Here is a 15,925-nt window from a genome sequence, read left to right as displayed (position 1 = left end):
TTTCATACTTACAAAGACTTCCTCTTTGGGGTTGCTGTCTCACATTGGTAGAAATAAGGTGTAATTTAAAAATATTCATTTAGTGACTTTCGTGGTATTATTTGATCTCTAGGGCTACCTGTGAGATTGTAAGGTGCATTACATTATTCCCATTTTACAGATGAAAAAATACACTAGAGTCCTTCACGGAATTTGTAACAGCTGGGCGCTGACCGAGCTCGGGTGGCGGTAAAGGCCACAGCTGGGAGAGTGTATGTGGGATGGTGGCGTGGTGGCTCCTCGGACACCGTGACTCGCTCCATCACACACCTTGTATGTAGACATTGGATTCCGTGCTAAGAGATGTGGGTCCCTGAGCCCCAGCATGTTCCCCAAAATGCACGAGAAGCTGGCTTCCACAGGCACAGTGACCGCTCCCTGCTCCCTACTGACTCCCGAATCACGCCACCCCCAGCCAGGTGCGTCTGGGACTCCGCACAGAGGGAAAAGGGGAGGCAGACGTGGGCCAGCGGTACCTTGAAGAGCGAGTTCAGTGATATCGCAAGTTTGTTTATGTGACTGGAGGCTCGCCTTTCCCGCTCACCACTTGTTGTGTAAAGCAAGGACCCTTAGTCTTCTCTGGTTTTGTTTTTGCCTTGAATCTCTCTGAGAATCTTTTGAAATGTGTGGACCTTTTTCTAGAAGAACACACATATGTACAAGCAATACGATTTTTAACTTAATCTTGGGACTCACAAGTATCTATATCAATCATACATTGGCAAAAACAAAGTTCTTAAAAGTTAAGGCCTAAAATAACAGTAAATCCGTCTTAATTTTATGATAAACCTAAAACTGCTCCAAAAAAGTCTTTTAAAAGTCTGGATTGGAGAAACCGCTCTCCGAAGTTGAGAGGAAGGTGAGGAGATGTTCCGGGTACCACGAGCCCCCCACACGCACAGCCTCCCCTTCGTCCACACCGCTCACTCGAGGGTGGTTTTTTTTTTTTTTTTTTCAGAGATTGGATATACAGTGACACCATCATAATCTCCCAAACTTCATCGCTTCCCTTAGGGTTTGCTCTTGATGTACTGGTACATTCTCCAGGTTGGGGACACATTTATAATGATATGTAGCCTTCAGTATATCATAGAAAGTATCTTTGTTACAGAACACACAACAAGGGGGGCCTGGGACGATATACTATTATTGAAAGAAGCCCCCAGGTCCGTTATGTCCGCCGCCAGAGGAAAGACGTCTCTCAATGCTAGAGATTCGTGAAAAGGAAAGGAAATGTTTATTTAATGCTATATTAACTTAAAGTAGTGACCTAATGTCTTCACCAAAATCCTAAAGTCCCTTAAAACACCCACAAACAGACACAGTCCTTCCTTCCTTCCCCCTTTGCCCAGTCCAGAGTACCGTATCTCAGGAAAGGAAATAGAAGTCCATGGCTTAGGTAGTCCTCTGGTTCTTCCCAGTTAGTACTCCCTCTTGACTGGGAGACCTCCCTGGGTTCCCGGCACCCTCGGCTAAGTCACTGGGACCTCTGCTAAAACTAGGTGGTGGTTCCCCCTTCTAAAGCTGTGGGGGCCCCACTCTGCCAGGCCGCGTGGTTCCCTCCTCCAGGGATGTGGGAGTCTCCACTCTGCTAAAGACGCGTGGTTCTCCTTCTAGGGCTGCAGGAGTCTACACTCTGTCAAGTCTGCGTGGTTCTCCCCCAATGGCTGCACATGGCTCTTCTTCTCAGGGCTGCGCGTGGCTCTCCTCCTCCTAAAGCAGCATGGTTCTCCTCTTCCCAGTGGCCGCCAAGTCCGGGTTTTAAATCCCCGTGGCCAATCTTCCCCTGCAGCCTCATTTCCGACTCCTCCCACACTCGGCTTCACATGCCAGAACTCGTATCCTTCCAGCTTTACTGGGCTGCCATCATGAGTCTGGGCAGGTGTGGCCCCATGTCCTGGAGCCAATCCTCTCTGAGCTCCCACGCAGGCGCTGTAACGCAGGGGACCCGCCCACCCAGTTACATCTAGGTGGGGAAGTTAGCTTCTGTTCCCCTGTCTTAGAGCTGATCACAGCTACTTAACATATCTATGCAACCAGCCAAAGGCTATAGATATGTTAAATGACCAACCCAGAGGTTAGCTGCAAGGCTGTTACTATGCAAAACAGCTCTCAATGGCCCTGCTTCATTTGTCCCTTCCCCCAACCCACACCCTGGGGTTGGGGATGGAGACATCTTAAAATCTCCAGGACACCTTAAGTTCTGGACCTCATTTCAAATGTCCATTTGGGGTCCCCCCTCTTGGCTGCACCCTGTAACATCTTCACTGCCCCAAAACCCTCTCTCATCTGCCTATTCATCTCCTCGACCCCTGCAACCATGGGTCTTTCTATCGTCCCTGTGGTTTTGTCTGTTCCAGAGTGTCACGTAGTTGGACTCGTGTGGTGCGTGGCCTTCTCTGGTCGGCTTCTTTCACTTAGTGATGACACACATTTACATTTCCTCCATGTCTCCTTGTGGCTCCATAGCTCCTTTCTTTCTGGTGTCGAATATTATTCCATGATCTGGAACGGATGGGCCGGTTTATTTGTCTCTTTACCTACCGAAGGGCGTCTTGATGCTTCCAAGTCTTCGCAAATATGAATAGAGCTGCTGTAAGTGTCCACGTGCAGATTTTGTGTGGACAGAACATTTCATTTCCTTTGGGTAAACACCGAGGAGCACAAGTGCCAGATCGTATGGTAAGAGTGTGTTTAGGTTTTTAAAGAAGCCGCACACTATCCTCTGGAGTGTCTGCACCGTCCTCGTTCCCGCCTGCGACGGACGGGGGCTCCTCTCACTCCTCATCCTGCCGCTCCTCATCCTGCCGGCGTTTGGGGTTGCCGGGGTTCCGGGGCTGGGCTGTTCCGACGGGCATGTAGTGGCATCTCGGTGTCGTGGTTTGCATCTCCCCGACGACATCTGCTGGAGCATCTTTCCCTGGGCTTCCTTGTCATCTGTGTATCTACTTCAGTGAGGTGTCGGTTAAAGACTTTGCCCCATTTTTTAATCGGGCTTTTTTCTCACTGTTGAGCTTTAAGGGTTTGTTGTATATTTGGACAACAGTCCTTTATCAGATGTGCCTTTTACAAGTATTTTCTTCCCATCTGTGACTTGTCTTTTAATTCTCATGATACCGTCTTTTGCAGACCAGAAGTTTTTACCTGTATTTATTGATTTTTTTTTTTATTTTAAAGATTGAGAAACAATAGTCTGTTGTTCCATTTACTGATGCACTCATTGGTTGATTCTTTTATGTGCTTGACCAGGGATCCGACACGCAAACTCAGCGTGTTGGGGAGATGCTTTAACAAACTGGGCTACCTGGACAGAGACACAAGTTTTTAATTTTAATAAAGTCCAGCTTATCAGTGATTGCTTTCATAGATGGTGACTTTAGTATTGGGTCTAAAAAGTCATTACCATACCCAAGGTCATGTGGGTTTTTTCCTACATTTTCTTCTAGGAGTTTTATTAGTTTTGCATATTACCTTTAGGTCTGTGATTTATTTTGAGTTAATTTTTATGGACTGTATAAGATCTGGGTCTGGATTCTTTTTTTATACGTGAATGTCTGGTTTTTTGAACACCATTTGTTGAAGAGATGGCCTCTGCTACACGGGCAGGCTTGAAGTGGGTTGGCTGCCGTCCTCCGACTTCATTCCTCCTTTAACACTGTGTTGCTGGTTCTGGGTCCCGTGCCCCTCTCTGTAAACTCCCGAGTCAGTTTGTCGATATCCGTAAAATAACGTGCTGGGGTTTTGATTGGGATGGTACTGAATCTATATATTGAGTTGGGAAGAACTGACATCTTTTTTTTTTTTAACTTTTTTTTTCAACCTGTTAACACAAACTAATTTTTAAAAAGATTTTATTTATTTATTTTTAGAGAGGGAAGGGAGGGAGAAAGAGAGAGAGAGAGAGAGAAGCATCAGTGTGCTGTTGCTGGGGGCCATGGCCTGCAACCCAGTCATGTGCCCTGGCTGGGAATTGAACCTACAATGCTTTGGTTCACAGCCTGTGCTCAATCCACTGAGCTACGCCAGCCAGGGCAAGAACTGACATCTTGATGATATTCAGTCTTCCTATCCAGGGACGTGGGCTACCCTACCCCTTCATTTATTTAGTTCTTACTGATTTTGCCAGTTTTCATCATGGAGATTTATATATATTTGGTTAGAGTTATACCTAACCATTTCTTTTTTAAGGACACCACTGTAAAAGGTACTGTGTTTTTAATTTCAAGTTCCATTTATTCATTGTTGGTGTATTGGAAATCAATGGACTTTTGTGTATGAACCTGTATCCTGCAATCTTGTTATAATCCCTTATTAGCTCCAAGAGGGTCTTTCTTTTTTTTAATTTTTGTCAATTTTTTCAGATTTTTTACGTGGGCAATCATGTTATCTGCAAACAAAGACAGCTTTGTGTCTTCCCTCCTGATCGGTGTATCTTTTGTTTCCTTTTCTTGCCTTACTTCTCAGCAAAGACTTGTAGTGTGATGTTGAAAAGGAAGGGTGAGAGGGGAAATCCTTATCTTGGTGGAAAAGCTTTGAGTTTCTTACCATTAAGTATGATGCTAGCCGTGGGGGGTTTTATTTATTTATTTTTTTGGTAGACAGTCTTTATCAAGTTGAGAAAGTGTCTCATTATTCCTTGTTTACTGCGAGTTTTCATCGTGAATGATCGCTGAGCGTCGTTGAATGCTTTGTCTACATTCTTTGATAGCACCCTGTGATACTTCTTTCTGAGTCTGTCGATGTGATGGATTGCAGTAACTGATTTTTGAATGTCGAACCAGCCTTGCGTACCCGGGATAAATCCCATTTGGCTACGGTCTATAATTCTTTTTATGCTTTTTGGATTAGATTTGCTAATGTTTCGTGGAGGGTTTTTGCATCTATGTTCATGAAGGATACTGGCCTCTCGTATTCTTTTCTCGTCAAGCCTTCGCCTGGCTTTGGCGGTGAGAGGGTGCGGGCCTCGTAGAGCGAGTCAGGAGGCACTGCACCCTCTGCGTCTGTCCCCTGAAGGAGAATGTAGGGAACTGGTGTCATTTCTCACTTACATATTTAGTAGAATTCACCAGGGACCCCATCTGGGCCTGGCGATTGCTGATTTGGAAGGTTATGATTGGTTCAGTTTCTTTAATAGATATAGGCCTGATCAGATCATCTCTTTGTATAAGTTTCTGCAGATTGTGTCTTTCAAGAAATTGGTCGTTTTTATCTCAGTTATCAAATTTGTGGTCACAGGGTTATTCATCCCTTTATTACCCTTTTGATTTCCATGTCGTCTGCGGTGACGTCCTCTCCTTTATTTTTTATAACTGGCATCCCGTCTTTTTTTCTTACTTAGCTGCCATAGAGGCTTATTGATTGTTTTCACAGAACCACATTTTGGTGCTCGGTTTTCTCTATTGATTTCCTATATACAATTTCATTGATTTTTGCTCTAATTCTTATTATTCTGCTTGCTTTGGATTTAAGTTGTCCTTCCTTTTTAGCTTCCTAAGGTGGAACTTTAGAATATTGATTTGAGATCTTTCTTCTAATGTACACATTCAGTGCTATCATTTTCCCTCTAATCACTAGTTTCCCTGCATATAACAACTTTTGATATGTTGTATTATAGTTTTCATTTAGTTCAAAATATCTTAAAATTTCTATTGAGGTTTCTTCTGTGACCCACGTGTTATTTAGAAGTGTGTCGTTTAAACTCCAAGTATTTGGGGATTTTCCAGGTAAATCTATAATTCATTTCTAGTTCAATTCCACTTTGGTCGGGACATTGTATGATTTGTAATCTTTTCAATCTGTTAAGGCATGTTTTACGGCCCAGACGGTGGTCTGTCTGGGTGAGCTTCCACGTGAGCTTGAGAAGGATGTACGTTCCGTGGCTGTCGGACGCGGCAGTCTGTAGGCGCGTGTCGTATCTGCTTGGTCGATGGTGCTGCTGAGTTGCACTGTGCCCTCCCTGAGTTTCTGCCTGGTGGACTGGCCCACTTCTGACAGACGGTGTTGAAGTCACCAACTGTGGCAGCGGAATCGTCTGCTTCTCCCTGCGCTTCTGTCTGGTTTTGTGTCGTGTGGTTTGCTTTGTGAGGTGCATACACAGTGAGAATTGTTGTGTCTTTCTTTTTGGAGAAGGGACTCCGTTATCATTACGTGACGTCTTTCTTCATCCCTGGTAACTCTCCTGACTCTGAAGCCTGCTCTGTCTGAAATTAATTCAGCTACTCCCGCTCTCTTTTGATTAATGTTACTGTGGTATATTTTTCTTCATCCATTTCTTTATAATCTATACGTGTCTTTATATTTAAAGCTTCTGGTAGACAACATACAGCTGGGTTGTGTTGTTTGCTCTACTCGGACAATATCTGTCTTCTAATTGGTGCATTTCGGGGCTGTCAAACTCGTGTTCACTGGGGACCACATCAGTCTCGCAGCTGCCTTCAAAGGGTCGAATGTAACGTTAGGACTGGATAACTGTAACTACTCCTCAACAGTTAAGCGAGAGCTCAGAGCTGCCGCCAGGTAGAAACAAGGTGGAGGGCCAGACTTGGCCCCGTGGGCCTTGTGTTTGCCACCTGTGCTTTAGGCCATTGACCAAGAGATAGTGATATAGTTGGATTAATATCTACCATATTCATTACTGTTTTTTATTTGTCGCCCGTGTTTTTGTTCCTGTTTTTATCTTCCACACTCCTTCTGCTCTTTATGTCCATCCCTTTTCATACAGTTATATATAATAACTTTGATCTTTTCGAGTTACATAAGTGATATTCATTTACTGCAAAGTCATTCAAACAGTACAAGCATGGTCAGAAGTAAAAATTATTATTTAAAAAAAAATGGTGATTCCAACCCAGAGGAGCCTCCTACTTGAGGCTGAGCAGGCAGATGGGAGGGGCGGTGGGGTTGGAGGGCAGCGGGGTGGGAGGGCGGTGGGGTCAGGGCCCGGAGCTGGGCCATGGGGAGGCTGCAGCATCTGGAGGATGAGAGCTGCCCTGTAGGGCCAGTGCCAGGAGAAGCACGTAGGCAGGGCAGGGCGTGGGAGGGGCGTTGAGCTGCTGAGAAGAAAAAGTTCATTGTTTTCTCTGTCCTAAGGTCTACTTCCTAGGAAAGGCATTATTTCCAGGGAGGGAACTTCAGGAGATATTTGATAAGCAAGTGCAGCCAAATGTGTGTGGTTAAAGTGCAATCTTGTATTTATTTATTTGTCAGGGCTGTGTATAACTGGCTTCCGGCTTGGACAAGTTGTTTTGACCCTGATGCCCCGGGCTCATTCAGGCCACTTAACACTGTTTACTTTTCAGGGGGGTAATGTGCCTGATCCAGTGATCAAGTGCTTTTGTGAGCTCTGCAAATAGCGTGCAGTGTGGGTGAGCTGTCTGGGTGTTCTGCGTCACAGTGGTCAGCGTCTGCAGGCCCGGCTGCTTTCTTCTGCCCCTCCAGTGGAAGAGAGAAACTTTTGTGATCCAACTTCATGGAGAGTCCTTGAGGAAGGCAGGAGCTTAAAGCTACTGAGAGCCTTACGTTAGCATAGGTTCTTTAATTTGGGTGCCCGGCTGGCACTGGGCAGGCACAGACACCGAAAGGCAGCGGCCTGGACCTTGCTGGGTGTTAGAATTGTTAAAAATCGGGATGCCCAGTTCATGCCAGGCCAGTCACATCGGGTGGGTCCACGCAGTGTTACGTTCTAAAGCTCCCCAGGAGATTGCAGTCTGGGCCCCAGGTTGGGAAGCAGTTCTGCAAAGGGCGACGCTGGCTGGGCCTGGCCTGCCTCCAGCCTTCTCGGCAGCGGGTGGGCAGGGCTGTGGCTGCTCGGGCGCAGAGCCCTGGGAGGCACCGAGACCTGAATGTTACCGATGTGGTTACATTATTTTCAGAGTTTCTGCTGTTCTGGAGTGCTGCAAACATTTGTTCAAATGTCACTATATAAGTTTTTTAAATCATCATGGGAGGACTAACATAGTCAAAATGTTACACAGCAAAGTTTAGCATACTGAAAATAGCTAATGAGCTGCCGTCTTGATGGCTTTCAATAGAGAAATGAAGACTGTAGCAGAACGTGTCAAGTGAGTCCACACGCCACTTTGTTCTGCTGCTGTGTCGACCCCCACCCCACTTCTTCAGTTTCCCCGTTTCTACTGCTGGAGCTGAGAGGGGGCTCGGTGGAGGTTTTATCTGGGAGACGAGGTTTTGTGCATGTAAGAGTTTACAATCCACAGCCTTTCCTTGCAGGGTCTGTGTGAAAGTCCGGGATTTTGCATGTTAGATCGGCGTGCTTGGAACATGGGGGCAGGGTGGGGCTGAGAGCTGAGCCCACTGGACTGGAGCCCCCCGGGCTGTTCATGGGCTGGATCCACTTCAGCTAGGTTTACACCAGGGCGGCTGCGGGCTGTGGTTCCGTGTGGGAGGGGAGTGGGCTGCAGCTGTGGGTGGCCCAGAGAGGGTGTCATTGTCAAGAGGCCACTGGCCAAATCCTGTCCTCCGTGGATCCTGAGGTACAGAATGTTCCAGCCAGAAGGGGTCTCAGCTCTTCACTGAGGACAGTTATGGGCTAGGCCCTGTGCCGGGGGCTTTAAGGACTGTTTCTTACTCAGTCTCTTCGATAACCCCAAGGCACACATCAGTGTCCGCATCTGACAGACGAGGAAACTGGGGCCCAGAGAGACACGAAGTGACTTATCCAAGGTCCCAGCGAGTAAGGGACAAAGCCAGCATTGGCACGCTTGCCAGTCCGCTGCTGTGCCTTCTTAGAAATCACTTCGGAGATGAGGAGACCGAGGTCCTGAGGGGAAAGCGTCCTGTCCAGGAGGACACAGCTGGTTCCAGTTCCCAGCACCGCTGCGTCCAGACCTGGCCTGCCGTTTCTCCACACTGCCGCGCCCAGCTGCTGCCCAGGGCGAGGCCAGCGGGCTGTCCCCACCCACCTTCTCAGGGGCTCAGGCAGAATCAGAGTTGTGCTGGCAGGGAATGGGAAATGAAACCCACGTGTCTCCCCGCCCCCAGTCTGCCAGGAGACCGAGTTCAGAAGAACATGGGGAAGGCGGACAGAGGCCACCCTGGGGAAGCATGTCCCAGCCGGAAGGTGGGGCCGGTGGGTGAACCAGGGCTGTGATCCCAAGGGCAGCCTCCCTTTCTTGTCACCCGTCTTCCCTCTCAGTTCCCTCTGTGGTCAGTGTGTGGGCGTCTGGGCTGCAGCACCCACAGGGGCTCGGCTCTGCCCCATTCACGGTGGGCAGAGGAAGTGAGGACCGCTCCTCCGAGGGGCATGCCGGGAGTCTCGACTCCTGAGAAAGAGGGGGCAGCACCGAAGAAAGGGCCCCATCCCGCCCCCCAGCCCTGTGATCGAGAAAGGAGCGTTTCGTCTCAGCCAGATGGCAGGAAGGTTGCCTTGTTCGTTTCTGTCTGAATGTGTGGCAAGGATTCAACTTTTCCTGCTCGTTTTAGTAAAAACCCTCACAAATAGCATTAATCAGTAGTTCTAAAATGCCACATAAATGACAAAGAGAGGGACTAAGTGACATTCCCAGGGGTCAGCTGCTGAATAAGCAGCAGAACCACATCCTTGCACAGATTCCCCTGCATGCCAGTGAGGGGCAGCGCTTTACACGGAGCGTTCTGATTGATATTCATAGACCACAGGACGCCTCGGAAAGGGCCAGTGAGCCGTTTAGGTGACTGACGTGTCACGCAGGTAGCAAGCCCTCTGAAGGCTGCTGCCCGCTCCGAGTTTCGGTCTGAGCGGTAAGCGAACCTTTGTGCGTGCGTGTCCCCACAGGTGCAGTGGCAGCTCAGCGTCTCGTGGCCGTGCAGGAGGGGCCCCTGTACCGCACGGAGGGCTCCCACGTCACCATCTGGTGCAACGTGAGTGGCTTCCAGGGGCCTTCCGAGCAGAACTTCCAGTGGTCCATCTACCTGCCCTCGGCGCCCGAGCGCGAGGTCCAGATCGTCAGCACGGTGGACTCCTCTTTCCCCTACGCCATCTACACCCAGCGCGTGCGCAGCGGGAAGATCTACGTGGAGCGGGTGCAGGGGGACTCGGTCTTGCTGCACATCACCGACCTCCAGGCCCGGGACGCGGGGGAGTACGAGTGCTACACGCCCAACACCGACGAGCAGTACTTCGGGAGTTACAGCGCCAAGATGAGCCTTGTGGGTAAGGAGACGGCTGTGTGCCTGCGGTCAGTGTCCCGCCTGGGTGGCGTGGTCAGTCCGGGCTGTCGTAGACCGAGCAGCTCAGACTACGGGCATTCATTCCACACAGTCTGGACGCTGGGGGCCAGCCTGGTCAGCTCTGCTTGGTGGGACCCCTCTGCTCTGGTGGGACCCCTCTTCCAGGCTGTGGAGTCTGACTCTTCACTGTGCCCTCATGTGCTGGACGGGGCATGAGGGCGCTCTCAGAGGTCCCTGTGTCAGGGCGCTCGTCCCATTCATGGGGGGGCTGCACCCTCATGACCTGCTCACTCCCCACAGGCCTCCTCTCCAGATACCACCACCCGGGGATGGGGTTTCAACTTACGAATTTTGTGGGGGATATAAATATTCAGTCCGTAACACTGAGTTACTTCTTTCAGAGCACAACTTTAAATGACTTAAAAAAAAAAAAACTGTCAAAAACCTCCCCACATATTTCAGAGATCAGCCAGTAATGTAAATGAATCAGGTTCGTGCCCCTCTGTACACAATAATAGAAGGTTGTGGCTGAAGCTTAAAAAGATCTAAAGCAGATGTTGCGGATCTCAGAGGAGGCTGGCTGGCCCTCTGGCTGGTGGAAGGGGATCTGAGAATGCAGGGCAAGGATGTCTGTGGTTGGAGATCTGGAGAAATGATGAGGATGATGAAGTGTGTGACACCAGCTGGAAGAGAGGAGGGACATCTCGGAAATGGGCGTTTGGACCGGCTCTGAGGTGCCCGGGTGTTGCTCAGTCAGGAAGTGAGCGCAGCTGTCGTCCCTGTCCAAACTGGGTGTCTGGAGGTCCCGGTCCCGTGAGTGTGGCCCGTGCCCTGGCTGGCCCTGTGGTCCCCGAATGATGGAGGGATCTCAGTGGGAAGGGCCAACACTGTCCGGGCCATTCTCTTTTGTGGCCCAGGTCATAATGTCCAGGCTTGATTGTGACAGTGGAACTGGACTCAGTGACCCTTCCCGTTGGCGAACACTGCCATCGCCCACTCCCTCCGCCTCCAGCTTCCTCGGTGACTTTTTTCTCTGACTAGTCTGAACCCCAGCAGGAGGCCTGCACCCCACATGCGATGGGTGTAGTGAGAAAGCACACGTTGGCTGTGACTGGGGTGTCCTCATCAGCTGAGGGTGGGGTGTTGAGTCCCCAAGGGAAAATGCCGGCTGAGGGACCACAGAGGACCCTTGGCTTGCCTGCGTCATCCCCATACTGTGGTTTCCTTCTGGCGTAGACCACCTGGGCAGGCGAATGATGCAACAACTGAACCCATTAAAAAATCAGGATGATGATGCTTCTTGCTACCAAATTAATTAATTAATGTATGTATGTATGTATTGTTAGGTACTTACTTATTTTTTAAAATATTTATTTTTAGAGAGAAGGGGAGGGAGAAAGAGGGAGAGAAACATTGACGTGTGGTTGCCTCTCATGTGTCTCCCACCAGGGACCTGGCCCACAACCCAGGCATGTACCCTGACTGGGAATTGAACCGGTGACCCTTTGCTTTGCAGGTCCATGCTCAGTCTACTGAGCTACACCAGCCAGGGCTGTACTTATTTTTATTGTGTCTTTTTTTCCCATTACCATGTATCCCCCTTATATCCCTTCCCCTCCAAATGTGGTGTGTGTGTGTTTAAAGCAGTGCCATGCATTGCTGAAATCAGTGGGGAGGGGATGTGGGGAGGTGGCTGGAAGGGAGGAAAAGATGAAGCTGTGCAGAAATATCAAACTCCCCAAGTTCCAGGAATGATTTCCATTTGAAGATCTTTCAAAAGCCAGTTTCAAGTATCCCGAAGCAATACCAGAATGAACAATAAAACCCAATTTCATCTAAAAGAGAATGCTTTTTACAAAGAACTTTCAGGGAGTTCACTCATGTACAATGAAGTACAACCCACCTTCTGTCTGAGTGTTAATAAAATAGCCAAGCAGGTGAGAGTAATCACCCAAAACGTGCCATCAAAATCCGAACCGGAAGCTGCTGTTTCGGCGCCATCCGGGGTCGCCCGCGGCCTGGCAGCGATGGCGGAAGGCTGCGTGGGGTCGGCTCCGACTCCTGACAGCCCTGTGGATGCGTCACATCCACATGGTCTTGTCTTCCCCAGCCCTGCTCGGCTGCTGCAGACTCGGGCCTGGGGCTTCTTTGATGGCGTCCGCCCATCTCGTGCCCGGTCTTCCTCTCTTCCTGCTGACTTCCGTTTTCCCAGCATTCTCTGGGGTGCCCACAGTAGGACAGCTTCCGGTCTGTCCCCGGGCCGGTTCAGGCTCTGCGGCTTCGCTGTGACCATGTGTGTGTCTGTGTTGCAGTGATCCCGGACTCCCTGCAGGCCGCCGCCATGCCCCAGACCCTGCATAAAGTGGAGCAGGACCCTCTGGAGCTCACGTGCGAGGCGGCCACCGAGACGTTCCAGCACAGCCACCTGTCTGTGGCCTGGCTCCGGCAGCGAGGCAGCGAGAAGCCCGTGGAGGTCATTGGCCTGAGCCGGGACTTCACGCTTCACTCCAGCAGCGAGTATGCCCAGCGGCAGAGCCTGGGGGAGGTGCGGCTGGACAAGCTGGGGAGCAGCACCTTCCGCCTCACCGTCTTCCACCTGCAGCCTTCCGACCAGGGCGAGTTCTACTGCGAGGCCGCCGAGTGGATCCAGGATCCCGACGGCTCGTGGTACGCCATGACGCGCAAGCGTTCCGAGGGAACCGTGGTCACTGTGCAGCCCACAGGTCAGTCTCTCGTCCTCCCCCTGGTGGCGAGGGTAGTCAGACACGGGGAGGGCGTGCAGACGCCTTCTTCAGTGGCCTCTGCAAGCACACTAGGGGTTCACGGGCGGCTGGAGATGGTCCGGCTTCCTCCAGCCAAAGGAAGCCGAGGGAGGTATCGACCCCAGGGACCCTGCGACCCACCGGCCAGCGAGTCTCAGAGAGGAGCTGCCGGGGCTGACCCTGGTGATAGCGGGGACTCCACAACCTGAACGGAGTCTGTGGCTCCTTTACCCTACGGCAGTCTTACCCTTTCTTGAACGACAAGTTCGTTTTCAACTTTGGGAGACGTCACAGAAACTGTGTCCTCCGACTGGGCTCCTGGTAGCCCATGCCTGCCTGCTCTGCGGGCATCGCCTGCCTCTGGGAGCAACCCTGTTTCCAGAACATTTGAGAGTAGGAGCCTTCCAGCACAGCCATGACATCCTGAGCTAGAGACATTTTGGCGTAAATGGTTATTTTTTGTATTATTTCGTTGGTGGTGTTGTAGGTTTCCCCAGTGCTTTGTTACATGTTCCCGGTTCTTCAGAAGTTCTGGGAGGGAAGTCGGTGGCGGTGGCGGGGAGATGCTTCACTCGGGGGCCTGACGGCAGGGCCGCGGGGGGAATCCCAGGGCACTTTGCAAGGCCAGGCCTGAGAGCCCTGGGTGCCACCATCCCTGTCTTCTCAAGGGAAGACCTAGAACGGGGATTGCCTGAGGGCTGGGTGCAGGTAGTGGCTGCACTGGGAACTGAGATCCCCCTGCTTCTCCTATTATTTTTCCCTCACCCCCTCCCCGTGTCCCACCAAGCTCCCCATCAGAGCTGAGAGCTCCTGCTGGCGCCTCCACGGGGCTGGGGGCAGGCTGTCATGGGCCTGGGGTCGCCTGGCTTTGGTTGAGGGTGGTCATTGTGCCATGAACGAGGTGTCATGAGTGGCCCAAAGAGCCTCCCTTGTGTTCTGCTGACCTCTGGTGAGTGGAGTGTGGTTTATGGGAGCAGCAGGTGGGACCCCCCAGACAGCCCCCGTTTCCTGACCTCCCTCTCCTGTTCGCTGTGGTGAGTGGCCTAGGTCTGTACAGAGTTCTGCCACCATCCTGGAGTAGGGCTGCCTACCTACCTACCAGTGCAGCTTCCCGGGCCTGCCCAGCCCAGAGTCCTGAGTCAGGCTGTGGGCTGGCGCCTGGGAGGCTGGGCTTCTAGCACATTTCCCAGGTGAGTTTGCAAGATCTCTCTTCTGTCGAGCAGAGCTCTGGGGGCAGCCGGGCAGCTGTGATTCTCTGGACATCAAGTGGGTATGAGGGCTTCTGTGAGAAGGGTTGGGCTCCTCGGTAGGGAGCACTTTCTCTGCTCCCTGGGACCCAAGCTTTTAGCAGCCTCTGGATCTTCCAATACTAAGAAATCTACAGAAGGCACTTCATTTCATATTTATCTTTTCCCTCCTTGGATGGTTTTAATATGAGCTTCAAAAGTCTGGACCAAATTTTGAGTCTTAATGCTTTCAAATTAGATTGCATCAGCTAATCTCCTTTATTTTAATCTTACCAATTTGGAATTAGGAGTTTTTGAATTTGCCCAGCAAACGTATCCAGACTAAGCCAGCCAAGGAAAAGCTCGATGGAACAGAAGTTGATGACTTCACTCCAGGTCCCTGTGCAGTTCTGGCTCAGAGCCTGCAGCCGCAGCTCGGCCCTCTCACAGCGCATCCCAGCAAGCACCTCGTGGGCCCCTGCGGCAGCAGCGCTGGGGGTCCAATTGGTCACTGCACCTGGGGAGCTCGAGGGTGGCAAAGCCGGCGGCCGAGTGGGGTATGCTGAGTGCCACACTAGGGTCATGTGTAGTGCACTCTGGGAAGGCCGTCACTGAGGTGCCCCCACAGCAGCAAGCCCCCCTGGATGGGGCCGTTGCTATGGCACACGCAGGAAATCCAACAGGTTCGGTGCCTTGAGCCTTGTCCGGAGGCCTGACAAGGGAGCAGGACAAGAAGCACGAGGCTGTTGGACCTGTGGCAGGCAGGGAGAAGTGGGGTCCGGGCTGTGAGGGATCAGTGGAGACAGGAAAGGTAGCTGGAAGCCCCATGTGCTATGATATGCACCTTGGCCTTGACTCTGAGGACCAGGTATTTTCAAGCTGTTCTTCTTGGAAGCTTAGAACCCCCTTAGAGATCTAAGGGTGGGCGTGGGGCACCCCTTGGTGCAATCCCGCTTTGGTTCAACCAAGTGCTTTCTATACTGGGCACAAGAGATTTTGTATGAAAAAGGAAGCCCTGACCCAAGAACAATGGCCTCTGTGGTGCGGGAGAGGGACTTAGCGCAGGGTCCCGGTGGCTGCCCCTCCGCTCTCTCCCCAGGGCCGCAGACCCCAGTCTCCCCGCACAGGACTCCGGTCTGCTCTGCCCCCTCCGCTGGAGCCCAGGTGTTCCCGACCAGGTGCTCTAGAGTTCACACTCACGTCTCTCTGCTCCTGGCTTCCGCCGGTGCGCGCTCCAGTGCTTCTCCAGCGGAGGTCAGCCGACAGGTGACATGTCATGAGGACACTCGGGCAATGGGTGGGGAGAGCCTCGGGCTGAGGACCTGGGGCCTCTGGCCAGCAGCCACACGAGTGTGCGAGGAGGGTCCTTCAGCCGCAGCCAAGTGTCCAGGTGGCTGTAACCTCATCTGACACCATGTACTGGTACTGTTGCGGGTGTGGGTGTTGGTTGTGGGGTGTTAGCTGGAAGCAAGCCTGTTGTGCTCATAGAGGCAATTCTCAGTGCAACGTAAATTGTTTTAACGCACAGAGAAGATGAGGGCGTGTTGGGAGAGTAAAAACATAGTAAATCCAACAAAGACTTTGCAGTGCTCAACAGCCAAGTTTCCAGAATGAGAAACTCAAAGATAATGGCACCTCATTAGAGTAAAAGAGAGGTCAGCAAACCGTGGCTGGTGCCTGGACAGCCGGTGTTTTGTTTTGTTGTTTAATAAACTGCAGATGTCATGACATTGA

The 15,925-nt window shown here is 51.2% G+C and overlaps 1 protein-coding gene across 3 annotated transcripts in view; it reads left to right on the top strand.

The window, feature by feature from the left end:
* Positions 1 to 15,925, top strand: part of IGSF3 (immunoglobulin superfamily member 3) — a 94,477-nt gene that overhangs the window by 41,669 nt on the left and 36,883 nt on the right. For all 3 annotated transcript variants that reach the window (XM_028502606.2, XM_028502605.2, XM_036015805.1), the window contains exons 3-4: positions 9,809 to 10,186; positions 12,516 to 12,926. In XM_028502606.2, the coding sequence (XP_028358407.1) occupies positions 9,809 to 10,186; positions 12,516 to 12,926 (789 nt within the window). The remainder of the gene's footprint in view (positions 1 to 9,808; positions 10,187 to 12,515; positions 12,927 to 15,925) is intronic.

The sequence above is a fragment of the Phyllostomus discolor genome, chromosome 14 (assembly GCF_004126475.2).
Source record: "Phyllostomus discolor isolate MPI-MPIP mPhyDis1 chromosome 14, mPhyDis1.pri.v3, whole genome shotgun sequence".
In the NCBI taxonomy this organism is placed as follows: domain Eukaryota; kingdom Metazoa; phylum Chordata; class Mammalia; order Chiroptera; family Phyllostomidae; genus Phyllostomus; species Phyllostomus discolor.
Note: the sequence above shows the minus strand (reverse complement) of the source record. Positions and strands in the feature narration are given on the sequence as shown.